The sequence below is a fragment of the Fundulus heteroclitus genome, unplaced genomic scaffold (genome assembly GCF_011125445.2).
Source record: "Fundulus heteroclitus isolate FHET01 unplaced genomic scaffold, MU-UCD_Fhet_4.1 scaffold_653, whole genome shotgun sequence".
Lineage (NCBI taxonomy): Eukaryota > Metazoa > Chordata > Actinopteri > Cyprinodontiformes > Fundulidae > Fundulus > Fundulus heteroclitus.
Genome location: NW_023397092.1, coordinates 1,384 through 28,073, shown reverse-complemented (window position 1 = coordinate 28,073; position 26,690 = coordinate 1,384). Strand labels below are relative to the sequence as shown.

The following is a 26,690-nucleotide window of genomic DNA, read 5'->3' as shown; positions in this document are numbered from 1 at the left end:
CGTGCAAGAGCATCATCTAGGGCCCAATTGCTGCTATTACAGCACCCTGTGGGAAAGCAGTCACAAACCTTTCATTACAACTGTGGTAGAGATTGCAGGGAAAGTAGGTGAACAGTGTAATGTGATGGTATATGCTTTGACAAATTGCATGCAGTCTTATAAACACAAGGTGACCACTGACAAGTGAAGCGAATGACAACTGATTGTCTTTGCAAGATGGCACCTGCTTGTGGGTGGGATATATCAGGCTGCCAGCAAACCTTTTGTCCTCAAAGCTGATGTGTGTGAAGCAGGAAAAGGGGCAAGCCTAAGGATTTGACATAGTTTGACAAGGGGCAAAATCGTGGAGCCAAGACGACTGGGCCAAACCATCTTCAGAACGGCAGCTGCTGTGGGCTGTTCCCAGTCTGAAGGGGCCAGAATGTGTCTAAAGTGGTCCAACAAAGGGACAGTGGTGAACCAGAGACTGGGTCAAAGGCAGCCAAGGCTCGCTGATGCATCTGCCCAGCAGAGGCTGGCCTGTGTTGTCCAATCCGACAGAGAAGCTACTGTAGTTTACATTACTGAAGAAGTCATTGCTTGTTCTTAATAGAAAGTATCACAATACACAGTACATAACAGTTAGCTGCCTGTGGAGCTGCTTAGCTGCAGATCAGCAAAGGGGCCTGTGCTGAACCGCTGCCGAAAGTGCAAGTAATGGGCACACTTAGCTGGGGAACATATGGCATCTGGATGCACTACAAGAAGGCAAGATGGCCTCATTGTGTAGTGATTTGGGCAAACTTAAACTGGGAATGCCTGGGTCCTGTATGGAGATAATTTCGCAGCGGTGGTGGGATTGTTTCGCAGAGGCAGTTTTGTGCGAGCACAGACCGTTTTGTACCCGAGGAAAACGTATAAATGATATTTTGAGTGCAAGGTTGGCGAACAGTTTGCAAAACAAGTTTTATTTGTGTGCAACACATTTTTTTGCTTACAACCTTTTGGCAGGAAAATATCTCCATAGTCCTCCTGACCACCATCCATGAGGGTGCTACACCTAAACAGTGTTACAGATTTTGTATATCCTTACAGGAATATTGTATTCCCTCATGGCTCTGTCCTACTTTTATTTTATTTATTTATTTATTTTTATTTTTATTTATTTTATTTTATTTTATTTTATTTATTTATTTATTTTTTTGGGGGGGGAGGGGAACAAGGCACTGCAACAAAGCAAAAAACGGTCCAGACATGGTTTGAAGAGCAGAACAAAGAGTTTAAGTTGTTGCCTCCACAAACTCCATGGGCAGCTAGTTGCGTTTAGAACCCCAGTTCTAAAGTCCTTACACTGGCTCCCTGTATCTCAGAGAATAGACTTTAAAATACTTCTGTTAGTCTATAAATCCCTGAATGGCTTAGCACCTAAATACATCACAGACTTGTTATCAGCGTATAAACCCTCCAGACCACTCAGGTCTTCTGGCTCCAGCCTGCTCTGCATACCTAGAACCAGAACCAAACATGGAGAAGCAGCATTCAGTTCCTATGCTCCACTCATCTGGAACAAACTTCCAGAAAACTGTAAAAGTGCTGAAAGCCTGAGTTCCTTTAAATCGAGATTAAAAACACATTTGTTTAGAATTGCCTTTGAATGTTCAAGTTAAAATGTTTTACTGTTTTCAAATGTTCTTTTTTGTTTATACACTATCCCTACTTGCTTTTATTCTGTTTTATTTTCCTATATTTTAATCATGTAAAGCACTTTGCATTGTCTCTGTACTGAATTGTGCTATATAAATAAATTTGCCTTGCCTTGCCTTTGGCCTGTTGTGCAACGCTAAACCACTAGAGGGAGCCACTTGACACTTTATCTGTAACTTTCAAAATAAGTTACAGATAAAGTGATAAATTGAAAACTAGTCTTATTTGATATACCAAATAGGTTTTTTTTTTTTAATTTCGTCTAATTATCATAATAATTTATGACCACCAAGGAGCAACAATGATGTTTTTCTCCGTTGAAGCGGGTTGATAAAGCCAACTACTTTACTTTTTGACTTCCGGGTTAAATGAGCGTCGCTTGCAGGAGCAATGACATTGTACCAAACAATAAATAGGTCTGGCTGGCGTGTGGTTTCCACGTTGTTAAAGTGCGTGCTTTAAAGAGCCGGTGGGTGCTGGCCGTGCCGTCAACATGACTTCTAGTCCGCCAGGGTTGACGGAGGAGCGGCAGGGCGGGAGAGGGCAGGTAAACACTTTTATCTCTGCAGCTAGCCTCTTAGCTAACCTGTTAGCTAACCTGTTAGCTAACCTTAGCTGCCGATGACTTTGGACACAAACAGCCACCTCCCCCCACGCGTGTTTTTAAATCTCATCAGTCGGAGGCTGCAGCGGTGAGAAATGTCTGAAGCAGGTTAACGAGCAAACCGACCGGGTTCATTTCATCTCAGGTGACCCAACTTTAGGGTTTCCACTTGTGTAAAATGTCCTGAGAAGCTACCCGAGACCCTTCAGTAGATAATGCTGAACACCACCACCATCATCTGACCTCCACATTTAACAGCAGCACGGAAATAGTCAAAACCTTCACGTTTCTCCGAAATGATCATTCTAAAGCCAGGAGAAGGTCCCTGAAAGATGGGTTGGTTTGAATTTGATCAAATGAGGTTTTGCAGATGTTTTATCAGCAACTTTGTCAATAAAGTCTATTTCCGAGCAAATGTAAGCCTAATGTAATATTAAGTCTGGTGAAAGGCAGTAAAGGCTGTCTCTATTCAACTAATATGGAACATTATAAACAATGGTAGCTATAGAGTTTCCTTCAAGATAAGGTCAGAGAGGGTCGCCAGGTCTGACCGACATTTCTAGCCGAAAACACAATGTAAAACCTGCCCAACAAAAAAAAAAAAACAACCCAGATATCATCCTCTTGTGAAATCACGTTAAAAGCAACACGCCATTAGCGCACAACTGCACCAAAGCTAAGAAAAAACTTTGCGCATACAGAAAACGTGCAATCAGGAACCTAAATAGGCTAACCTACACACACAGATCACTTTCTTAATATTGTTGTCATAGCAAGCCCAAAAAATAGTTATCAGTATCTTAGCCGCATGAGCTGTATGTATTTTTCAGCTTATCAGTTAACCTCATGTAGAGCGTTTATAATTGACATTGACCAAATACCCTTTCATAGTGACACTTGATTAACCAATACCTATTAATCACTCATGATGTCAAGTGCGACAGGTTCTGGACATTTCAAAATAAAATATGTAATAAATTAGATTGAAATCTGATTTTTTTTTTTTTTTTTTTTTTTACTTTTCTGCCACACAATCACTATTTTCATAAGTTTTCCTGTTTAATGATGCTCACTAAAAACCTGCTAAATGTTGAGAAAAGCAGCCCAGATTTTAACAACCTTCCCAAAGCTCTTTTGTTTCTAGCCTAACGTGTTTAAAAAGTAGCACAAAACCCGCCCCAATCTGGCAACACTGAGTTCAAATCAGTGACTGGGTCACAGTTTGCTTTGCGGATATGTTAACCTCCTTAACACATCCCTCCTACTTGTCCTAAACACAAGCATGCAGGGGTTAATTCAAGGTGCCATGTTCTGATCTAACAACGTCTCTCTTGAAAATGATAAAAACCAAGAAAGTGTTTTTGTGACTAATGAAGAAAAACGATGTATACAGGTAGAACGATGTCTGAAATGTGTTAGTTAAACAACATTAATACTATAGACGTGCTCAAATGTTGGTTGCACCGCTATAAAACCCAACAGCGTATGAATGTGACGCCTTTAAGGTCAGCTGGACGCGGTAGAGGCTTTAGTTCTGTTAAACAATGCTGCCAACCTGTGCAGCTGGACCACCGCTCTTTTTTTTGCCTTTTTTACTCTGATACTTTACCCTCTTGTATTGTTTTGTCCATCCTGGCCGTGGACAAGAACATCCATATAAAACACATTTCTACACCTTTAACCTTTTTCACTTTCTGCCACATTCTCCCACCTGAGCTGTAGGTCTCTGCAGCTCCTCTTCTGTTACCATGAGCCTTTTGACCCCAGTGGCCCTGTTTCAATGGGTTCGCAGTTGCGTCATACTCTTTTTCAACCTTGGGACGCTGAACCGAACGGCGCTCCATGAGATTCGGGAGATGTTGGCTATCTACAGGACTGTCTCAGAAAATTAGAATATTGTGATATAGTTCTTTATTTTCTGTAATGCAATTAAAAAACATGAAATGTCATACTTTCTGGATTCATTACAAATCAACTGAAATATCGCAAGCCTTTTATTGTTTTAATATCACTGATTATGGGGTACAGCTGAAGAAAACTCAAAAATCCTATCTCAAAATATTAGAATATTTCCTCAGACCAAGAAAAAAAAAGAAATTATAACAGCAAAACAAAATCAAACATTTGAAAATGTCCATTAATGCACTCAGTACTTGGTTGGGAATCCTTTTGCACAGATTACTGCATCAATGCGGCGTGGCATGGAGGCAATCAGCCTGTGGCATTGCTGAGGTGTTATGGATGCCCAGGATGCTTCAATAGAGGCCTTTAGCTCATTTGCATTGTTGGGTCTGGTCTCTTTCAGCTTCTTCTTCACAATAACCCACAAATTCTCTATGGGGTTCAGGTCAGGGGAATTGGCAGGCCAATCAAGGACAGTAATGCCATGGTCAGTACACCAGTTACTGTGAGAATCTTATGTCGTCTCTTAACCACTACCATACTTGTGATTTAGTTCACTGAACCAAGCTGAGTGTTTTTCAAGGCTCAGGAAACCCTGCAGTGTTTCAAGTTAATTAGACGATTCAAGTGATTAGTTGAATAGCCTACTAGTATAGTTTTTCACAATATTCTAATATTTTGAGATAGGATATTAGGGTTTCTTAAGCTGTAAGCCATAATCAGCGATATTAAAACAATAAAAGGCTTGCGATATTTCAGTTGATTTGTAATGAATCCAGAAAGTATGACATTTCATGTTTTTTAATTGCATTACAGAAAATAAAGAACTTTATCACAATATTCTAATTTTCTGAGACAGTCCTGTATTTGTGGAGAGATGTGATGCTGGTGGCTGGGTTAGAACTGACTGCCTCTAATTTAACGTCTTTGCCACAACCAGCAGGCGCTTCTGGGTGCAGGCTACATCCCCACAGAGGAGGAGAAGAGGGTGTTGAAAGAGTGCAACAGTGAGAGCCTGTATTATAGATGTGAGTGAGACCTCGAAAAGGGTTTGATTTCTTTCTTTACGAGCGTCTTCAAAGATGGCCGCGGGTTTTTTTTTGTACCATAACCGTTTCCTTTCCCCGCAGCGCTGCCCTTCTCCGTGGTCAGCATGGCGGTCACTCAAGCCCTGGTCGTCAGAGGTAAGCTGCTGCTCACGTCGGGCCGCTGGGATGTCTGCTGCACCTAAATCTGACTCTGATCTGTTGACCTTTGTAGGAACTCTGTCTCCTTCTCCAAGATTTGGATCTCTACCTAAAGTGGCCTGTGAGTGAAATCTGAGTACTCACCCCTACATGTAGTAAATATTCATCGGAATTTTTTTTTTTAAAGGACTTTGATTCTGATTGATGAAAGTAGAACATAGGGCTGAACAATTAATCGCATTTTCAATAAAATCGCAATTTAAAAAAACGCAATTTCCAAATCGCAGAATCTGCAATTTTTGGCTATGTAACAATTAGTGAATTAGACGCGTCCATTAGGTGTTGGTAAAATGTTTAAAGTGGGTTTGCCTCCACATGGAAGGGAAGACAGTTGCAGCAGTGAGATAATCTAATTTTATTACTTCTTTTAGAGTTTATATAATCATACATAGCATTAAGTACAGGTCAATCAGTTTAATACATAGACTTGCTTGTTGGTTGCACTTTATGTTCAACAAGGATTGATGTCCAAATCAACTAAAACCTGTTTTCTTGAACAATATTCTGATTAATAGAAGCATTAAAAGTTCTTGTTTTAAATAGTCCTTTTTTTACAAACATCTTTATTTAGACGCCATTTTTGTTGCTTGTGGTTAATGCAGAGAAAAGTCAAAATTTGCAATTTTGGTTGAAATATATTGTAGGCAGAACGCAATCATTTCTGCTCCGAGTTTAGATGCTGTGGGTCTTTTAGCAACTAATCTGCACAGCGAAGAAACAAATTGATTTGTTGTTTGTATATATTTAAAAAGACATGATAAATTAAGCTGAAAAAAAATCGCATTAAATCCCAATATTAAGATAAAAAAATCACAATTAGATTATTTTCCAAAATCGTTCAGCCCTAGTAGAACGTATGATCAGTGTTCTCCATTTTCTGTGTGATTATTATATAACTAAGCTTCTGAGTGCGTTTCCTCCTCCAGTTGCTGGGTTTTGTGGCTACATGGCAGGGAAACTGTCGTACATGAAGACATGCCAGGAAAAGTTCCAGAGGCTGGAGAACTCCCCTCTGGGAGAAATCCTGAGGCAGAGGGCCGGCATTCCTCCGCATGAGTGAGTAGGACCCACAGCAGCAGGCGGCCGCCTTGGATGCTGTGACCGTCTTCTCCAGAGCTGCCAGCGCCAGCCTCACTAGCCTCTTGTTTGTTTGCTTTGCCGCGCAGCTCCGGCGGGGCTCAGTCTGAGCTCAGCGACCCAAACAGCCCTTCGTTTGACACCATGTTCCAGCCTGGAGACGCACCAGGCGCAGCATCCAGCCAGAGCAGAGATCCGGGGTATGGATTCAGCCCTGATCGCCCTGTGCAGATGGGCAGAGCGGATGACTTCAGCGCTCCAGGTACGTGACCGGAGGCTCACTTCGGTTCAGTAGTTGGGCCACAGCGAGGAACGTGTGTCTGTCGCCTTACGGCATGATAACTTTTCAGTAAAGATAAAGTTTTACAGGATTTACAGAAAACTTGAATAAAAAACTTGTTTTTGATACAATTCTTCTAAAATTCTAACATTTATTGTTATTTTGATCCATGAACTTCAGTAAAAATAAAGAACACCCACAACGTTTTGCTGTAGTTTCCAGGTAAATGTGCTAACTGCACAGAGTATTGTCCCTCTTTGCACTTCTGCTCTTCGTAGAATATGACAGGCTTGACCTGTGCTTCTCTTTGGTCGCTTAGCTGACTTCCTGCTTGTAGCTCCCACCTGCACCCTTAAAGCAGCATTACCTGCATCAGGGTGATCAGTGGCTCCGGGGATGGGCCAGATGACGATAAAAGAACATGAAAGATTCATGTTGTAATAGTTACCATGGGAGTAGTAGAGTAGTGTTATTTGTTCTTGACTTGAAATGAAATTTCCATTGAAAGCATATTTATTAATAACACTTTTGAAAAATTAGAGCTTTTTTGATTGCCCGTTAAACGCATCTTTGCAGAAGGCAGAGAAAGTTGAGCAGGGATAAGTCGCTTGTAAATTCTGTGAGTTGTGTTTTTTTTTTTGGGCTCTCAAATAATCGTCTGTAAACACGAGTAAAGAGACCCGCTGGTGCTGCAGTGTTACAGTCGTGATTCGGCTGATATCACTCCGCCCATCCACGCACACACACACACACACACACACACACACACACACACACACACACACACAGACATACTCCCTGAGAGGGAGGAGAACAAGCTAGCCGTCTCTGCCGGGAGGACAGAGTAGTTGCTGCTCTACACTGCCCTGCTTCTAACATAACGCCAAAGTAAACTTCACTATTATATTAAATGAACTTACCTGCTGGCCAACAGAAAGCCTGCAACCTCCACATCCGTTTTAAATCCCCGCTCCCTCTTGAATTATCTCCACCTGGTAATAATAGCTGTGCCGATATACGTAGACTCTCATTTTTTTCCCCCGGTTATTTCATTTTCTTTTCTTGGTTATTTTCTCTTCCCTCTTGCTGGGCAAATGGTATGGATGGTCCTCCATTTCATCAGAAATCAGCAAATAGAATGATCGACGGTCGTCTTTGCTTGTTTTCTACTCCTCCTCCATCCACAGCCCATCCTCATATAGAAGACAGATGGGGGGGGAAAACGCGTATGGGTTACAAGTTTATCTCCTTTCGGCTTCTGAAATCAGAAATGGCGATGAAACATGGCGCCTCCCATTGGTGCACCGACACCTACGTATTTATAAACTACAAATTCTAACTCATGAGATCGCTTTCATTTTTTATGTGATTTATTAGGCTTTGGCACAATATGTATTTATAAAACCAATACTTGTTTTTTGCTCATTTAAGGCCAAGTTAGTTATACACTATCCCTTTAAGTGTTAAATGTAGCTGTACTTTGGTTTTCATCTGCGAAAGGAAGTTTTTTTTAGGTGTTTTGTACTGAAACGGTGAGGGGGGGGGGGAGCCAGTGCTGCTCTCTCCAGCTGCTGCCAGCTGCCTAGCTTACTTCCTTAGCTTTAGGTGCCTAGCAACTAATGGTAAGGAAGTAAGCATTTAGCTGGATGTTTGCCCTCCTTACAGCAGCCTGTTCTGTCTGTTACCTGCCGATCAGCTCGTCAGATTTTTTTTTGGAGGGCCAGCATTGTCTTCGAGGGTCTGAGTAAACTAGGCCTAGATAAAAACTGAAGGGTTTATTCCTGTGTTTATAGCATCAGTGTAGCTAACCTTCACAACAAAAAAGCCTCAACTATAAAACTAACAAACAGCTGTTTTGATTCCTCCTTATTATTAAACACTGAAAATGCTGTGTGCATTGTGTGTTCAGCCTGTAATTTATACCCAACATTAGTTATTTAATACAGAAAGCATTTTAAGGGTTTTGATGGTAGAGATGAACTATATTACATCTGTTGTTGCTACCAACAATGATGGTAACATTTATGTGGAATATAAACTGATAACTGTTGTATTTGAACACATATAAAATCAAATATTCCCACTCTTGCATACTTTTTATGAGCCAAGAGTGAACTTTACCTTTGTGTTGTTAAACTTTTGAACTGAAATAAGTTGCTTTGAATCAGACAAAGCAGAGCACTGCAACTCCTGTCAGTCTGTCACTTTACCAGGCATCTTATCAAAACCAGTTTAGAGGGGTTTGTGAACCATGACTTTTTAAAACCCTGTTATGCCCTGAGACCAGCAGCCACTTGGCAACAACCACTAGAATGCCTGGACTTGCTGCACGGCACATTGCACAATGAGCTGTGAAACTATTATAATTCAAATCAGGTTATCTATATGGTACTGGTTCATAAAAAAAGTCATCTCAAGGTACTTAAATGGAAAACAGTTCCAAATCATTTCTGTTCATGTATAAATACATAGTAAGTACAATTGGAGATTAAATTCAATTCTAAAAAATCCAGTTTAGTCATATTATTATTATTATTATTATTATTATTATTATTATTATTATTAACAACACAGTGCAGTCAAATTCAAAGGTGCTCCTTCTACGGCTGGCCAACCCAGATATAATGGCTTTCTGTTCTCATTTTAAATATTGATCTGATTATTAAGGGGAACCCTGTGTTTTAGTTTTACACTGCTAATGTCCATGTGTGGTGTAAGTCTCTTTTGTCTCTGGTCCCCGCAGTACAGTCCTATGTGCAGGATGACGAGGAGCCTCGGAAGAAAGCCATCCTCTATGAGGACCTGAGGCTGAAAAACAGGGAGAACTATGAGGTGACGCTCATTCAGAAGGCTGACACCATGCTCAAAGGGCCATCAGCGAAGGACCCAGAGGGAGGCAAGAAACCAGGTGAGCGGCTAGTCTGCAGAGAAAACAAAGAGGTTGGTGTTCATCGTTCAGGTGGAAAAGGCTCACCATCTTTGATGTTGCTTACATTTCAGTGAAGAAGAACATCTACGGAGACACCTGGGAAGAATGAGTCTTCTTTGGACGGGCCGTGTGCGCCGACAGCACTGAGAACAGCGGGACATCGGGTCTCAGTCCTTTCTGTTCCTGTGTTTATGGTTGAGTTGGAGATAAATGTGACGTTGCAAGTATGAATAAAATTAAACTGGTCAATGACAGATTGGGTGCATTTTGTCTGATTTACTTCATTTAATAAAACAATTTTAGAGGATCGAAAAAAATGCATCATTAGATGAAAAAGGTCCAAAGGATAAATAATAATTTTGACTTCAAAAAAATCTCAAATGTAAACCGATAATTTTACTTCATTTCCTTATATGGGATCAATCCAGAGGAAACTACAGTAACTCTTCATTTTGATGCCATGGAAAACATTTTATTTAACCAAAGGAAAAGGTATAGATGCAGTGCATCGTAAAATGATTTATACCATATTTTTCACTTTTTTTTAACAAGAAACTATAAAAACCAGCATGTTTTTTTTTCTACATAGAATATGCGAACTCTACCATACGTTTATATTCACCCTTCTTCACTCTGACACCCCATTAATAAGTTCTAGTGCAGCCAGTTAATAGTCACATCTGTAAAACTGAATCAAAATCCTAACTCTAGCTGGTCCGTCTCAGAGGTTTGGTAGAGAACATTAGAGACCAGGGAACAGTTCTAGGTAGGGATATCTAAACCTAGATATTTGCCGATTCAGAGTACTGCATAAATTGGTACTTAAAGATCACAAATAACAATATAATTGACCTCTGAAAACGACTGACCATCAAGGGTGATGAATTTGGTTAGCGCTTCAGTTATCTTCTCTCCTTATTCTTCTGGAGGGTCAGCAAACATTCTCTATAGCACCACTACCTGGTATAGAGCGGCATCTAGCCTTTGAGTTGCTGCCTAGCCCAGCCCAGGAGGAAAATTGGTATTGGTTCTTAGTATCGCATTGCTTTTACAAGTATGAGAACAAGTTCTTGACACTGCCATCGGTATCGGGACACCACTAGTTCTAGGGAATGGATTTTTATTTCAAGGCACAGGGAAAAACATAAAAAAAAACTCAAATTAGAATACTGGTAGTTTGTAGGGGTTATTTATTTTTTGCATCTTTTAACCAAAGGGTGTAACTTGTATTTGAATTCAGAAAGCAATAATGACTGAAGTATAATATTTTGGCACAGGAGAGTCCACTACTGAACTCAGGCCGTATTTTACTAGCTTCAAGTTTACCAGACATTGCAAAACTAAAGATCACATATTATTAATGTAGAATAGTCCTTATCCTCTTAAAGATTGTTTTGCTTTTTTTTTGTCACGCCTAAATGTTTCAGTTAAAAAAAAAAAACTTAGCAGAAAATGCAGTTTTTAAACAATGACCTGATCCTATGTGCCATTCTTGTTAAATCAATTACTTTGAGTAGCTACATTTTACGGTGAACGTTCCCCTGATTACTAATCAGGCTGCCTGACCTGTAAAGATAACCTGGGTGACAACATGAAGTAGGCTAAAGGATTTCAAAAAGCAACACATGTCAAACGTGCCCTTTCTGAAGAAATTCAATAAAAGCTGTTATCCGTCAGTGGAAAGTGTTTCAAATACCCTTTTAAGGCTTTGGGACTCCAGCCAACCACACTGGGAGCAATTATCTACAAATGGAGGAAGCACTAGATGGCAGTAGTAACAATGATGGCACCACCAGTTATGGGGTGGAAAGGGGTGTTAGTTACTGTTTTATATAGAGAAAGGGTGTCCCTGTGGAGTCCAGGGGCCATTTGCAGCCCCTGGACTGATTTTGTGTGGTCCACAACTGCAATTCAAGAATAATTTGGCCCACCAGCAGGGGTAATTGATGCAGATGGATCATTTTTATTTTTAATGAGAGCAAAAATCTTCCCTCAATTTAAAACATTAGGTACAACACAAAGGAGTCGCATTTTAAACACCACACCATGTTCCATTTAATTTCATAGGAAATATGACCCTATATATCTAATTACATTTATGCAAAAGAAGGCTATGGTGGCCAAAAATCAGCTTTTAACTCGTTTATTGAAATTGACTAAACACAGCAAGTGTTCCCAAAGAAAGAGTGAGCCAAAATCCTGTTCCTAATGCTGAAAATGAAATTTTATTTTATTTTTCCGATTGAGATGGTCATCCAGTTAGCCAAACCGTTTGCAGACTGGATAACCATCTTTTTATAAGGTAAATGTGCTAAATGCTTTTTAAAGATTTGGACCTATAATGATTTATGCATCCCTTTCCTACAGAAAAGCTGACTAATTTGTTTCATTGAAATATTGCATGATAATGTCTTGTGAAGGAATCCAAAACAAATAATTTTAGGGTGATTCAGTTTATTTGTTTTTTGTTGGCCTGTGAATACGTTTGACTTCACAATTTTGTCCCACGTGACAAAAAGTTTGGACACCCCTGATATAGAGCAAGGTTGCCTTTAGGTTTTTCCCCTTTAGGAAAAAAAAAACATTGTTTGAAAACAGCTTTTTGTATTTACTCGGTTTATCTTAGTCGAAATCAACATTTGTGTGATCATCTAAAACCTGTTGGTGTAACTGAAACTCAAATGCACAGCGTCTTATATTTACTAGATTTATAAACTAATAGTCCAACATGTGTTACAGCAAAGATACCCTTGATAAAAAAAAATTTTTTTAGGTTTCACTGTAATTATATAAATATAAAAGCATAAGATGTAGCTGCTTTGATTCTAAATAACAAAAGCCATGTTATGCCAATGAATTATTAAAGCTGTAATTTAATATGTAGAATGTTAATTATTTGGATTTTCAGTCAGATTTAGTTGAAGGTAATTACACATGATTGATAAATTTTTTTCCCCAGTTATGTTTTTTATAGAGTAACACCATTTGCCATCAGCTGAGTAGCTCAGACTGAGCAACCAGCAGCCGCACTCGTATAACAGCGCTGCCTCGATCAATGATTACTTTTCACGATCAGAAACATTTCCACACAGCCAAAGGGTTCCGTGTTCTGGTGTCACTCTGCTCCACGCTGACAGAGAAAGGTCCAGTCACTCTGGCACCATCTCTCACTTCTCCTGAAAATGATTTTTTTTCCAACTGTAGGAATTTTTTGACAGAAAATCTTTTTTTTTAAACCATAACTTTTTATAACCCTGGCGTACCTTGACGGCGGCGTCCAGCCCCTGCCTGTGGGTGAACAGAGTCCACCTCTCTGATCATATTCACCATTAAAAGAGCATCTCAAAATATGGATTTATTACTGGCAGTGGAAAAAGTTACAAAAGAACGTAAAAAACCATCGGTACGCAGAAACACCACTTTTACAAAAGCTTACACGTTAAAACCAACTCAGTGTTGGCAGAGTCCATCTTTAGACGCTGCAGCGAGAAGCCGGGAAGGAGCAACAAGTGGGAGAAATCTCGTTAAGCGAGCCGATACAAAAACGCAGCTACAGCTTAGCTCCGTGGTTATGACTGTGGTTACCGTCACAGCCATGTCCCACACTTTGGTCTGAGAAGTGTCCGTGGTTGTGTCCCACACTCTGAGCTGAAATTTGTCCATGATTGTGTCCCATTTGGTGAGCAGCCATGTGTCCCACATGGTGAGCAGCCATGTGTCCCACATTGTGAGAAGCCATGTGTCCCACATTGTGAGAAGCCATGTGTCCCACTTTGTGAGCAGCCATGTGTCCCACTTTGTGAGCAGCTATGTGTCCCACATTGTGAGCAGCCATGTGTCCCACATTGTGAGCAGCCATGTGTCCCACTTTGTGAGCAGCTATGTGTCCCACATTGTGAGCAGCCGTGTGTCCATAAGGAGTGTGAGGTGGTGTCAAGCTGGCCAGCTGTGGCCAGCCTTCATACATTGTAGCTGTGGCGTTAGCAGTGGCGATGCTGGGCAGCGGTGCATAAGCTTGGACCGGGTACGAGCCAGGTGTGGGATTTATCTGCGGAAGCAGGGTCCTCCTCCTCTCCTGCGAGGACGCGGGGACGAACAGGACCCCGCTCATGCTCCTCAAAAACCTAAAGGGCAGGAGCTTCTCCAGGACGGCGGCCCTGGACTCGGACATGTCCACAGGGGACAGCCAGCCTTTCCCGTACACCCAGCCGACCAGGATGGCGATGACGTTGCAGAGGAGCACGCTGCGAGGGATCAGGGCGGTGCAGATGACGAGGAGCACCCAGGGGAGAGCCACCACGGGGAAACTGACCCCACAGAGGAAACCTTTGGTCATCTTCGTGTGTAGGGTGGTCAGGGCCACGCAGGCCAGGACCACTGGCAGCAGGCCCTCGGTGTGCACGCTGGCGTCCTGCAGGAGATCCAGGAAGCTGTAGAAGACACCTGTGGTGGATCCCAGCAGGAGGAGGAGGAACAGGAAGCGAACCGTGCCGAGCCCCTTCTCCACGCCGCCGCACAGGAACAGCAGAGCGGCGGCGCTGAGCAGGAGCTGGGGGAGGCTTCGGTGGTGGAGGGGGAAGAGGAGGAGGCGGTGGAGGTGGCCGCTTTGAAAAACTGTGGCGCCGATGCTGAGGCTCTCCTGGGGCAGGCCGAGGTGCGTTTGGACGGCAAACCAAACACAGGAGGAAAGGACCACAAGGAGATTCCCACTGGTGAGAACGGGGGCGAGATCCTTCAGCGCTCTGAAGATGTCATTGAAGTTTTTAGTTTGCATCTCGGGGAGTAAAAAACAACAACAAAAAACAGCGCAGGGATCTAGAAAAAGCTGAAAGTTTGCAGTTTGACGCGCGCAGAAGTGCTCTGCCTTCACACACCCGGAACAGGAAGTATCATGTTCACACCAAAAAACATATTCTGGTCGCATAAAAGAGTAACTTTACAGTCAGCGATAATGCAATGTTAGAATAAAAACAACTTCCGGTTGTTCAGTCGACCCTCCCGGCAAAAGCTGCTCGGCTACTTCAAAACGACGAGGGAACGAAAGCTCCGCTTAGTAACTTTCACAATAAAATCTCGCGATAGGTCCAACTAGATATAACAAAAAGTCGATTTATTTAGTTAATTTCAACGTGTTGAATTGATTTAATAAGTAAAATAAAGAAATCATAAACTCGTATATGTTTTTTTTCTGGGGCTGCATTACTCCAGTGAAACGTTTTAAGTCCATTTATTATTTTTCCATGATCTTGTAACCAAATTTTTTAGGTTCTATCTGATAAAAAAATAAAAAATAAAGCTACGTAGCTTTACCAGATGACCGTAAACTAGAATATTGGACTCAAATAAAAAAATCTTGTCTTCGTTTTCACCGATTTGTTCTTGTTTCGAATACATTTTTTTTAAGGCGGCAGCAGAACTCTGTGCTCCACGTGTCCACGTTTCTCTTCGGACCTATTTACGGATGCAACCGGAAAAGCCGCGCATCAACAACTTCCACCCATGTGTGTTTGAAGCCTGCGGTGGGATCGCCTCGAGAGCCGTCGGCATAAAGTCGGTCGTCCCGGTTTAGTTGGACCGCAGCAGTCAGGACCTCGGTGCAGACATGGCGGAGGTCGTTCAGCAGCGGATCGAGGACAGGATCCCCGAGCTGGAGCAGCTGGAGAGAGTGGGACTGTTCACCAAGCAAGAAGTCAGGTAAGGACGGGCTCCCATGCTCCGTGACTCTGGCTGCTGGGAGAGCTGGAGCTCCTCTCTGAGCTGTGAACGTCAATGTATACATTTAGAAATGTCTCTGCGCATCGTCTTTATTATATTTCATAAGGATGTTCTCAGTAAAACACAGTCTTGTTGGGTAGATGTTCATTGAGGCTCATCCTGGACATGAATGCCGTTTAATTTAAATTCTAAAAGGACAGATTTAAGCTGCCCTTTTTTTTTTTTTTTTTGGGCGGGTTGATAAAACCAAACACACTTAATAACTTTAAATAACAGATCAGGCGCACGAGTTTTCTATCGTTATGAAACCTCTGCTAAGACAAAATGAAACATACAGAGTCAGAGATATACAGTCATTCAATACATTGGAATATGTATTACTAAGAGGCTTGTTTGTCAGAATAAAAGTACGTTTTGGAAGAAGAAGAAAAAAACAGCAGCCAGTCAGTATTAAATATACTGCATGACAAATTCTGCTTTATTTGTCTGATGCATTATTCTAAACTTCAATGCGGTGTTTTAATTAGCTGGAAATGATAATGAATAGAAATAAAGGCTTTAACTTTATCAGTCTGTGTTAATTTATATAATGTGTATATCCCTTAGTTACAGAAATGAACTTTTCAATAATATGACTTATTGAATATGCCTGTAGATTCATCCTGGAGATTTATTGTATTGTTTATCAATGTTAAGAACAATTTCTTATCATAAGAACTTTGTATTGTAACGATAAATTCTGATTGATGATGTTTGAAACCCCCACCAAGTGACTGTGTAGCTAGAACTGCTATTTTTACTATTTTCTCCTCTGTTGGTTTCATGAGAACCAGGATTCAGAAGATTATGATTATAAACAGTTAAATTGTGCAGTTTAATGATAACAATCCAACTTTTTATGTTGCTGGTGTCTTGAAGAAGCCTATTTTAAAATGTTGTCTTTTTTTTTTTTTTTTTTGAAAAAGCAGTATTTATTTTTTTTTAATGCTATGATTGCATACAGTTAGCTGAAAAGGTTGACAAGAAGTTGTAAATACTTTTTTTTGTTGCCACTTTTATTGTTTATTGCAAAAAATACCAGAAAGTATTATAAATATTATCTACTTGGAAATATATGGTCAGATTAAACCCTGTGGGGATAAAACACAAAAAAACTATGCACATTATATTCAAACTGGTGCTCTTAATTCTTGTTTTAAAAGTGGCTGCAGGTATAAAACCTTTTCAAAACTATCATTGAGCCCCACATTAGAGACATTCCTCCTGTTTCTAAACATCTAACATGAGCTGTGCGATGTGCAAAGCTGATGCGTCTTTGTCCGTCACTGTTTCAGATCTATTATCAAGAAGGCTACGGCGCTCGAGTACAAGCTCCACAGGCTGATCGTGAACAAGGAGGACTTCATTGCGTTCATCCAGGTACCAGAAGGTCTTTCTGAGCAAAACTGAGGTTTTTGAAGGTAGAGACGAGGATTAGAGCTCTCAATTTTTTTGTCTTCCTTTTGTTATTGCAGTATGAAGTCAATGTGTTGGAGCTGATCAAGAAAAGAAGAGCGGTACGTAGCTGCTGGTGACACTACAAACACTTTAATCGCTTCAGATTTTCTCTTTTTTTTGCAAACGAGTGATTCCAATGAGCTGATGCAAATTTTCCTTTCTGATCCTTCATCGCTTTCAGCACATCCACTATCAGTTCAAACGAGAGGAGATCGAATTCCCCATCATCCAAAGAATAAATGGCATCTTCAGAAGGGCAACGAAGAAGTGGAAGGTACTGTTCACACAGATCTTGTTAAACGCTAAGTTTTGTTTTGTTTTTAACTCCGCTAGAATGGCTACACATGCTTCACGGTTTTGAGTGTTTAGCAGCCACTCAGATCCTCTGATATCTGTAAGAAAACATTTTACCTCCCGTCTCTTTAAGATCCTTGCCCAATATCAAGGGTCACTTCTGATTGGCCACCTTCTGAAGGGTTCAGTACAACCATAGCTGCTCGGAGGCGTTGTAAGTTTCAAAGGCTTTGATGAAGCATGACATTATTTTCATTATGTCGATCCTTTCCGTGGCCAAGTCCTGCGGTTACAACTAAATAGCTGGCTGTCAACCCAGACCGATGACTGACGGTGGCTCATTATTGCTCCATTAGTGCTTGAAGCTGGTCCCAGTCTGTTTGATCCCTGGTGAAGAAGCTTCAACAGAGGCTCGTCTTCCTCAGGAAACTGAAATGGGCCGGCCTGTCCACCAGAGGGCAGAGAGCGCAGGGGATTGTGGGGTTTCCTCTCCCTTATCTGGACCCATGTACCGCATCAACACTACCCTTTTTTAACCGTGCCGAGAACGGTCCGAGCTCGGTAACTGAGATAACTATTGAGTGTAAATGGAACGCAAACTGAACTGAACCGAGCCAGACACAACCGGACCGTGCTAAATCTAGACCAGTTCAATAGGAGGGTTCGGCTCGGTTTTTCAGTGGCTCGGTTCTCTTATAACAAAGAGTGCATGAGCAGACCGCGTCATCTCCTTACAGCCAGCTGAAATTTCAGACATTTATAAAAATACTAGCTTCCCTACCGTGATACACGATTTCCAGTGATGATTCTGCTTAGCAGTGTGATGACCCTCAGCGTCTGTCATTCCCTGCTTCTGTAAATCCTTATTAGACGTTCGTTTGTCTTATCCACTACCCAAAAGCCGACTCTGTCAAGTAAATTTACTAAAAGTTGCCTTCTTCGTGTGACTCTCTGCAAACAAAGAAGTATCACAATTATAACCAAGCATAACTTCCTGAATGTTACGGGCGCTGCCATTTGTATTTGCTTGATTCCCTCCTTCAATCCTAGAGTGCAGTAGTACCGCAGATCGTCACTAGGAGGCGAGGAACCGTGCTAGCGTGCTAGCGTGATGTGTAAACGGTCGTCAGAACCGAGCTCGGCATGGATCGGTTTAACAAGGGTAGTGGAAATGGGGGCATATACGGCAGATAAGTTCAGAAGAGGACCAGGGCCGTCACCGCTGACCCCTCCCACCATAGCCGCTGCCTTTTTGTGCCGCTGTCTTCAGGAAAGCGGTACAGGTCCATCAGGACACGGACTATCAGACTCCAAGACACCTTCCTCCCTAAAGCTGTCAAAGCCACCACCTTTATTGTTCCAGTTCTGACTCCAAAAAAATAAGCAACAACGTTCTAGTTATTGTTTCCGCTCCTTTGCGCTGTAAAGCCGTGACGCCCCAAACTAAGCGTTATTACGTACGAGCTTCTTTGTTCGTATAATGACAATGAGGGCAATTCAGATTCTCAGTTGGGTCAGAGTCTGATGAATTTCTTATTCACAGGTTAAAAATTTCTGTTTTTTTGAGCCATTTTGTTGTTTCTAGTTTCTGGTGTGAAAACTCTGATCATCAACAGCTTGTTCCTGGTTGGTTGAAACGCGTTGATCTTCCTGATCCCACCTTTCTTTTATTCATGCATTGTTTCCACATGCCTCACTGTTGGCACAACGACTGATTTGCTCTGAACAAATGATTGTCCAGATGTTTCTAACAGAAGGAGGGTGCATCAGATAAAAAACAGTGGAACAAGTCTTCTGCCTACAGAATTTCTCAGTCCTTGTCGTCGTTCAGCTTCTCGCTGCGCTGCTTGACAAAAAGGCCATTGTCCTGAAGGCTTTGCCTCACTACGCATGCAGATGCACTCAGACACCGACTGCTGATGTCAGCGGCTGGGAGGGGACAGTCCTGCCACTCCCTGGACAACTTTTAAGACTGAGCATCCTAACGTATGTTCCGAAATGAAAACTGGATTTCCTGATACAACCGTAAAGCTTAGATCCGCTGATCAGAAGCAGCTCATTAGTGAATAAGGAAATAATATGAACTGTGATGACAAAAACCCAGCTGCTGGGTTTACAGCGCACAGTATTTGTGTCTTTGCTGAAACATTGTGCCATGAGTAGTTCCTTCTCCTGCTGCCTGTGCATAGGGCGGACTGTAATGGTAAGCTGAGAGGCTTTGTCTCTTCAATGGGTGGAAAAAACATGTTTGTTAAAGGTGTAGATCAGCATTTGTGAAGTGAGTTTTACAAGGTTATAAAAATAAATAACTTTTTTTGCTTTAAATGATTGTCTTGATGGCTTGATTTAGAGTAAAACCCGATCAGCTGGTTCCACAGGCTAAAGCTAATGGCTAATCCGGTACGGTGAAGACCAAAGCAGCCCACTAGCATCATCACTAGCATCACAAAACAACTTTAAACTCAAAGTGGCTTGTGTGAACCCACCTTTATGAACCTTTAGTTTCTAGGGATGCACTATATGGAAATTTTTTACAGATATCTATATCTGATATTAATATTGCTGATAATGGCTGATAATGTTTGCAGATGCATTATTTTTTATATATACACAGTGAAAAGTATAATCCCATCGCTGACATTGCTTCCCTGCTTCAGCTGATGCTGCGATCCATTTGTCCTTTTGGAAGTCGTAATTTCTGACCTCCATTTTGGAAAATTTCAACTGGAACGACCCCTAAAGTCAGAATTATGAGTCGGAAAGAGCTAAGCTTCATGCTTTGCCTGCTTTCAGCACTTCTCTGTTGTTTATCGAACATTTAGTCAGTCGTAGACGCTCTGCTTTTCAGTGTCCATCAGACGGGACGTTTCAGCGCTGTTTAGATGCACAACATACCGCATAGGACAGCAGTATTGTTTTAACAGTAGTGGCTAAACCAGCAACGCAGGGTCGCCTCCCTGTTGTTTACCGTTTCATGTTCAGCACAGCTTTAAAAAAGCTGAACATGAAACAGTTTTGTAACAAAACACATTCTGAAACTCAGCCTGGCTGTATTTGTACATTTACCAATGGCTTTGGTGCGAACGTCCGTGGTTTTTCCCTAGTGTCCGACTAGAGGGAAACTGGAACGCTAAAAGGCGGAGATTATGTAATTCCATAATTATACTGATGCAGATATACGTACGGTGCAGCCCTATTTTAGACCGTTGTCATGTTTGCCTTGGGAAACTACTTACAATAAGCAGCTGCCTATTTAGACAGAGGCTGGAGGCGTTCTTGGTCAGAGTCTTCAATTGTATAATGTTTTGCTTTTTGTACCCTTTATCAATGGTGTCTTCTTTATGAACAGGACGATGTGCAGCTGTGGCTCTCGCGTGTTGCTTTCTGCAAAAAATGGGTATGTAAAGATCTCTATTTGTTGTTTTTTTTAACACTCATAGCTGTGTCTAAACACAGTTCTCAACTTCTGTTGGCCTTCACCCATCAGGCGACCAAAGGTCAGATCAGCAAGGTGTTCTCGACCATGCTAGCCATCCACCCCGACAAACCAGGTACAGCAAACGCACATCCAAGGATACTCCCGCTGTGGTTTAGTCCTTCAAACCAGCTGAAATAAAACCTTTTCTCATGTTAGCGTTGTGGATCATGGCCGCCAAGAGTGAGCTCGAGGATCGTAATTCTTCGGAGAGTGCCCGACACTTGTTCCTGCGGGCGCTGCGTTTCCACCCAGACAACAGGAAGGTCTACCAGGAGGTAAAGCCTGCAAGAGGGGAAAGCGTTGTTGCCTGAAGTCAAGGAAAAGGCAGAGCGTATGAATGCTAGGATGAGTGTAAGTACTTTAATGGGTTCATCTAATTTCTCCATCCTTTTATTGCGTCAGTACTTCCGTATGGAGCTGCTGCACAGCGAGAAGCTGAGGAAGCAGAAGGAAGAACTGGAGATAGCCGACATGGATTTGGTGAGTTCCAAAAAATAAAAATAAAATATACCAAACTCTGACAGCAGGTCAACTCAAACATGCAAATCTTTCAAAAGTAGTTGAACTTTTCAGTTTTTGTCACGTTACAGCCACAGACCTCAATGGTTTTTATTGGGATTTATGTCTGAGGCCTTCATTGAACAGCCAGATTTCTACTGAGATCACATTCCACCCAGGTGGAGTCTATTTAATAAAATGGGGATTTCTGAAAGCAGTGGAGTTTAGGAGTTTCAGGTAAAAAGGCTTTGTAAAACATTTAGCAAACCTTTGTTGGTGAAGTTTCTCAGTCATCCAGGTCATGATCAATCCAAAAAAGGTTAAAAAATAAAAAACAACTGGACTTGTATTCTGCAGCTGAATATGTTTCACTTCCTATTTAGAAAGCTTTCTAAATGCAAAATTTCTGGAGTAGTGAGTTCCAAGCTTTAACCAATCTAAGCTCTAAAGCCTCGCCAGCAGGTCTATAAAGCTTGGAGCTCCACACTACTCCAGAAATTTTGCATCGAGAAAGCTTCCTGAATGGGAAGCGAAACTTATTCAGCTTCAGAATAGAAGTCCAGTTTTTATCTTTTTAACCTGTTTTGGATTTAGCAAACCATGTAACGTTTCCCTTCCACTTCCCAACCCTGCATCCTTTTATGTTGGTCTATCACATGAAACCCCAGTAGGTTACAGTGACTGCTGTGGTTGAAATGTGACAACATGTCAGAAAGTTCCTAAAAAGGGAGTGGCAGCTGGCGTGCTGTGTCTCAGGACCTTCTGCTGATGCCTTCCAGGGTGAATATGAGTTTTCCGCAGAGATCCTCGGCGGTAAACTGGCTGAGGTTGTGTACAGAAATGCTACGGAAAAGATCAAAGGTGAGATTTGTTTTATACGTTTGTAATCCGGAGTTTTAGTTCTTTTATGACCTATTTGTAACCTGGACTTGAATAATAACAGAGACTCGTTTGTGGTTGGTAACCAGAAAGTTGGTTTTGTGCCCCACAGAGGCAGAGTTTGTCATCTCGCTCCTGAAAATAGCTGCCGTCTTCGACTTTACCAAAGAGCTCCAAGACTCCATCCTGCAGGAGTAAGAACAGAGCCACGGACGTGTTTATGTCTTGTTCAGCATCTTCTCTGAGGCCCGACTTCTTGAACGTCCACGAGCTGGCAGCTGCGTTATCCGCTTCCTCTGTTTGCAGCTTGCAGGCTAACTTCAGGGAGGACAGCTTGACGTGGGATTTCATGGCTAAGCGGGAGCTGGAGGCTCCGGGGGCGGGGCAGGAGCTCCACACCGCCAAAGGCCGGGCCTCGGACGTCAGCCGCAGAGAGGAGCGCTGCTGCCAGATCTACGAGGAGGGCCTCAGGAGCCTCAACACTGGTAGGAGCTCAGAAAAAGATAACGCAATTATGACATTTTTTTTTAAAAATCTTGGTTGGATTTATACTCTGAGTTTGCCCTATATTACTACTACTACTATTGTAACTACTACTAATGCCATTTTTTTTGTGCTTTCAGAGCCCATGTGGACTTGCTACGTGGCTTTCTGCCTGGAACGACTAAAGAGGAAGACCAACGTCTCAGAACTGAAGGAAAAAGTGTGGAAGTTACATAAATGATACTTTGTTTTTTTTTCCCTCTTATGTGCTGGGAGGTTTCCTTGGCTAAAATGTTGAGTAAACGTCCCGTTTATGTGTCACAGAGGCAAGAGAGGCTGCTGGGGGTTTTACAACGTGCCCATGATTCCTCTCTGCTGAAGGAGAATTATTACAAAAACTGGGTAAGATCTCCGGATATTCAGTCATGGATGGCGAGGTGTGCACCAGTACCTGCACAGTTCACTTTTTATGCTTTTAAAACAAACCATTGGTTGTAGTTCAGTTCACTCTGAGGTTTTCTAGATGTTGGCTGAGAACAAAGTCTTGGGGAACTCCTCACCAAGCGTAACACATTTGAGTCTTTGTCTGCAGTCGTATTCAATAAATTGGTTCATGTTACTATTAAAAACGCAGCATTCAAGATGAAGATAATGCATCAGACCAACAGAAAAGCAACATTTTTAATGTAGAAAATGTGACTTAATGTAACGTATATTTATACCAGGTTAAATTTATTTATTTATTTTTTTCAAAAGGTACTTTTAATCTGACAAACAAGCCTCTTGGAAATGCTTATTCTAATTTATTGAAAATGACTATTTAAAGACGTGGGTCTCTACCAAATAACTTTTTAACCAATAGTGTAAAATGTTTTACCATTGTAATTTATTTTCTAACTTTCATGAAGACTCTCCATGTTTCTAAAGAAAGCTGGTTTTTTTTTTTCTGGCTAAAACACTCTTTACACGTTTTATTTAAAGGAGGATTTTCATCTTTTAAGGCCTTTTGATTTGAAGTAGATAGTAGAGCTTTATAGATTTTACAGCTTTTAACATAACCACAGTGCTAAAGTGTTGTTTGGAGCAGATCACTAAGAACAATGGAACTAAAAAATGTGTTTTTTGTTTTTTTTAAGAGGGACGTTATGTTAGAAAGGTGGTAATGACCTGAAAACGTGTGTAGAATAAACCGTGATGTTCTCTGTGTGACCAGCTGGAGATCCTGCTGTCGTCGGGGGACAGCGAGGCGGCGGCCACCGTCGCCGCGGCGGCCACCCAGCGCTACAGCCAATCGGTGTCGGCGTGGCGTCTGAGTCTGCAAACGCTAATGCTGCTGGGGAGTGGAGACATGGCCGGGCTGTTCCGCAGCGCTCTCACACATGTTGATCCCAAGGTATAGACGGACCCACGCACGCCTCCACACAACAAAGCCGTAGTTCTTATCCCCGTCTAGTCTGATCGGTCCTGTGGCACGCGTGTGCCGTCACAGTAACCGCTTTAATTGCTCTCCCTGGAGGGCGGAGGCACGCAGAGGCGCGCACGTGACCCACCGGCACAGCAGCAGAAGTGGGTCATCTCCTTGGCCCACTTAGTCCCTGTTCCACAGCCCTCCCTGCTGCCGCTGCCTGCGTGTGAGACGAGCTGAGCACCGGCTGGACGTTAGCAGTCGAGTGTAAACGCAGCATTTCTCCTAACTCGGTCACACACACACTGCAGAGCTGCAGTGTTGGGAAAGCCCGCCACAACAAGCAGCTATTCTGCAAAGCAGCTGCTCGAGGAGGATTACGCACCGCTCTGTGTGCAAGACTTTCCTCGCTGTTTGAGTTTGGAGCAAAGGTGCAAACCTCCACGGTTTGCGTCTGCTAATGTGGAGAACTTCCTTGTTACTCAGCATTTAGTGTGCAGATGTTTCTAACTGAGAAGGAAATATGCTATATTTTATCCTAATCATACAAATACAGTTATTACAAAAGGTAAAGGTAAACCTGATGCTTATTCCAGATATAATAGATGTTCATTTCTTTATTTTTACCCTATGGTGACCAAGTGTATAAATATGCATCTGATCTAATCGGGGACTGCTTGGTTACTCCAGTACCACAGGTGGAAGGAGATGCTAAGGATGCTACTTCTGTCGACAAGAGCAACATGTGGAAAAAACAGGATATTCTCTAATTGTGGCCCTTATTGTTTGGTTGTTGCTTTTCGTCTATCACTGGGGCCTTAGCATTCAAAATGTTGGTCTTACAGGCCTATAGCACCTTTGCCAGAGTATTCATACTATTACAATTGTTTCACATTTTGCTATATTACAACCAAAAACAATATCGCCCCCCTTTGAGTCAATCATTTCTAAATCCACCCTTTCCTGTTTCCTGGGTTATGTCTCTAAGATCTACAGTTTTCTGCTCTTACCCTTTTGCCAAATAGCTCACGGTCAGTCAGATTACATGTAGAGCAAGGATAAACATCTATTGCCAAGTTTTACTACCCATTCTCAACTGGATTTAGATCTTGACTTTGACTGGGCCATTCTAACGCTAGAATATGCTGGTGTTCCTCGTCCTACGGCAATCTGTAACACATTAAATTAAAGAGGCTTCATCTATAGTATCAACTCTGAGCAGCTTCACTGTCCCCGCTGAAGAAAACCACCCCCACAGCATTATGCCACGCATCACTGGGAGGAGTGCTGCCGATGCGATTTATTATTCTTTCAACAATGATTTCTTCTCCTCGTGGGGTACAGTGGCTGTCCTGTCAGGTCTGCCACCTGAGCTGTGCATCTCTGCAGTTCCTCCAGAGTCCCCACGGAGTTTTTTTGGGGAGCTCTGAACGCAACAGTGATGAAGAAGAGTGTTTTCAGGGTATCGGTGAAATGTCTTTATCCTGGTCTTTCCTCATGGTTAATGGTGAATTTACATGTTTGCAAATGTGAAACACTATTGTAAGCCTGTGCATGTTTTAAAATAGTTTCTATTTAATATTACCTATCCTAGTTTATTTAAAATATCATATAATAAATTCATTGAATCATTCCTAAAATTGTTGAATTTTGAACAGGCAAACATCTTAAGCATACTAAGTTTCTCATCAGTCATATGTCGTGTCATCTTTTTCGAACCATAAAAGAAATTCAGCATTTTTTTTAAATTATGATGCTAATATTTAAGTTGGTTGTTTTTTTTAAATACAGGAGAGTCTACCGCTATGGCAGCTGCAGATCCAGTGGAGCGTGGCCAACCAGAGCGCTGAAGAGACAGAAGCCATGTTCAAGGTAGCCTCAGCCAACCCCTCCCCTCAAAGTGCAGCATGACTCTGTCTTCACCTGTAACTTTTGTTTTTGCTTTCAGAAGGTTGGACACAAAAGCCCTCCTTTGTGCACTAGGCCACAGTGACATTTTACAGTATTTTCAGACATTTCACTTCTTTGCTCTCAGAGAGGTTTGCTGTCCTCCGTCGCGGCTATCGCCATGGAGATGAAGGAGCTCTACCTCGATTGGTCGTTCTCGGCTGGAGGCTATAAGAAAGCCAGAAAGACCTTTACAAGGTAGTGTGCCACTCAGATGAATAAAAGCCATCCTTCATGTTTTAAAGACAGAGGACCACAAACCAGCGTCTCTTCTTTCTGTCGTAGTTTACAGGAGAATCGGCCTCTGTCCAAAAAGTTTTTCACCAGAATGATTGAAATTGAGAAGGAACAGGTATGTGTAACTACTGCTGTAGATGACACGGGATGCTCTGCAGAGAGCTCGCTGCATTGAGACATGCTGGATAAAATTCTCATTTTCTTGCTCTGACTTCTAATTATGTCCTTTAGCTTTCTTTGCCTTTTACTCCCTATCATTATTTTCAGCTATCATTATTTTCAGACATGCAACAAGAATCCTGCTGGTTTATATTAGGCCAATGTTTAGCTTGACCAGCTGGTCAGAAACTCAGAAATCAGATTTTTTTGTGTTGACGAATGCAACACACCTAAGCACCACCTGGTTGCAGTTGTTTGGGTGTGGATGCTGTTTGAAAGGTACGGAGGCCTCAGTCCTTGACGCGCTTGTCACTGGTTCAATTCAGTTTTATTTACACAGCGCCAATTCACAACACGTCATTTCAAGGCATTTTTC

The 26,690-nt window shown here is 42.0% G+C and overlaps 3 protein-coding genes across 3 annotated transcripts; 2 read left to right on the top strand and 1 right to left on the bottom strand.

The window, feature by feature from the left end:
- Positions 1-2,030: 2,030 nt before the first annotated feature.
- LOC105936702 (OCIA domain-containing protein 1) lies at positions 2,031-9,976 on the top strand. Its single transcript, XM_012877658.3, has 8 exons — positions 2,031-2,230; positions 5,130-5,217; positions 5,320-5,373; positions 5,450-5,497; positions 6,363-6,492; positions 6,603-6,775; positions 9,537-9,701; positions 9,794-9,976. The coding sequence occupies exons 1-8, from the start codon at positions 2,177-2,179 to the stop codon at positions 9,829-9,831; spliced, it is 750 nt and encodes a 249-aa protein (XP_012733112.1). The 5' UTR covers positions 2,031-2,176; the 3' UTR covers positions 9,832-9,976.
- A 3,086-nt stretch (positions 9,977-13,062) lies between these two features.
- On the bottom strand, positions 13,063-14,642 carry LOC118561526 (rhomboid domain-containing protein 2-like). Its single transcript, XM_036133653.1, has one exon. The coding sequence runs from the start codon at positions 14,494-14,496 to the stop codon at positions 13,273-13,275; it is 1,224 nt and encodes a 407-aa protein (XP_035989546.1). The 5' UTR covers positions 14,497-14,642; the 3' UTR covers positions 13,063-13,272.
- Positions 14,321-26,270, top strand: LOC118556358 (U3 small nucleolar RNA-associated protein 6 homolog; the record flags this gene model as incomplete). The annotated part of the gene is given in 18 exon segments (XM_036133652.1): positions 14,321-14,434; positions 15,127-15,416; positions 16,772-16,856; positions 16,952-16,993; positions 17,116-17,208; positions 20,578-20,625; positions 20,716-20,779; positions 20,863-20,981; positions 21,109-21,186; positions 21,984-22,065; positions 22,196-22,277; positions 22,390-22,568; positions 22,707-22,786; positions 22,891-22,968; positions 23,780-23,959; positions 25,763-25,843; positions 26,007-26,116; positions 26,204-26,270. Coding segments are annotated over 17 exon segments (1,560 nt in total), but the record flags the coding sequence as incomplete, so codon positions are not given.
- Positions 26,271-26,690: the final 420 nt, after the last annotated feature.

Bases quoted from the DNA above. Each gene is read 5' to 3' on its own strand.
- LOC118561526 (XM_036133653.1), bottom strand. From the start codon at position 14,496: ATGCAAACTAAAAACTTCAATGACATCTTCAGAGCGCTGAAGGATCTC.
- LOC105936702 (XM_012877658.3), top strand. From the start codon at position 2,177: ATGACTTCTAGTCCGCCAGGGTTGACGGAGGAGCGGCAGGGCGGGAGA. The intron at 5,498-6,362 runs GTGAGTGAAATC...TTCCTCCTCCAG, and splicing joins ATCTCTACCTAAAGTGGCCT to TTGCTGGGTTTTGTGGCTAC. The intron at 9,702-9,793 runs GTGAGCGGCTAG...CTTACATTTCAG, and splicing joins AGAGGGAGGCAAGAAACCAG to TGAAGAAGAACATCTACGGA.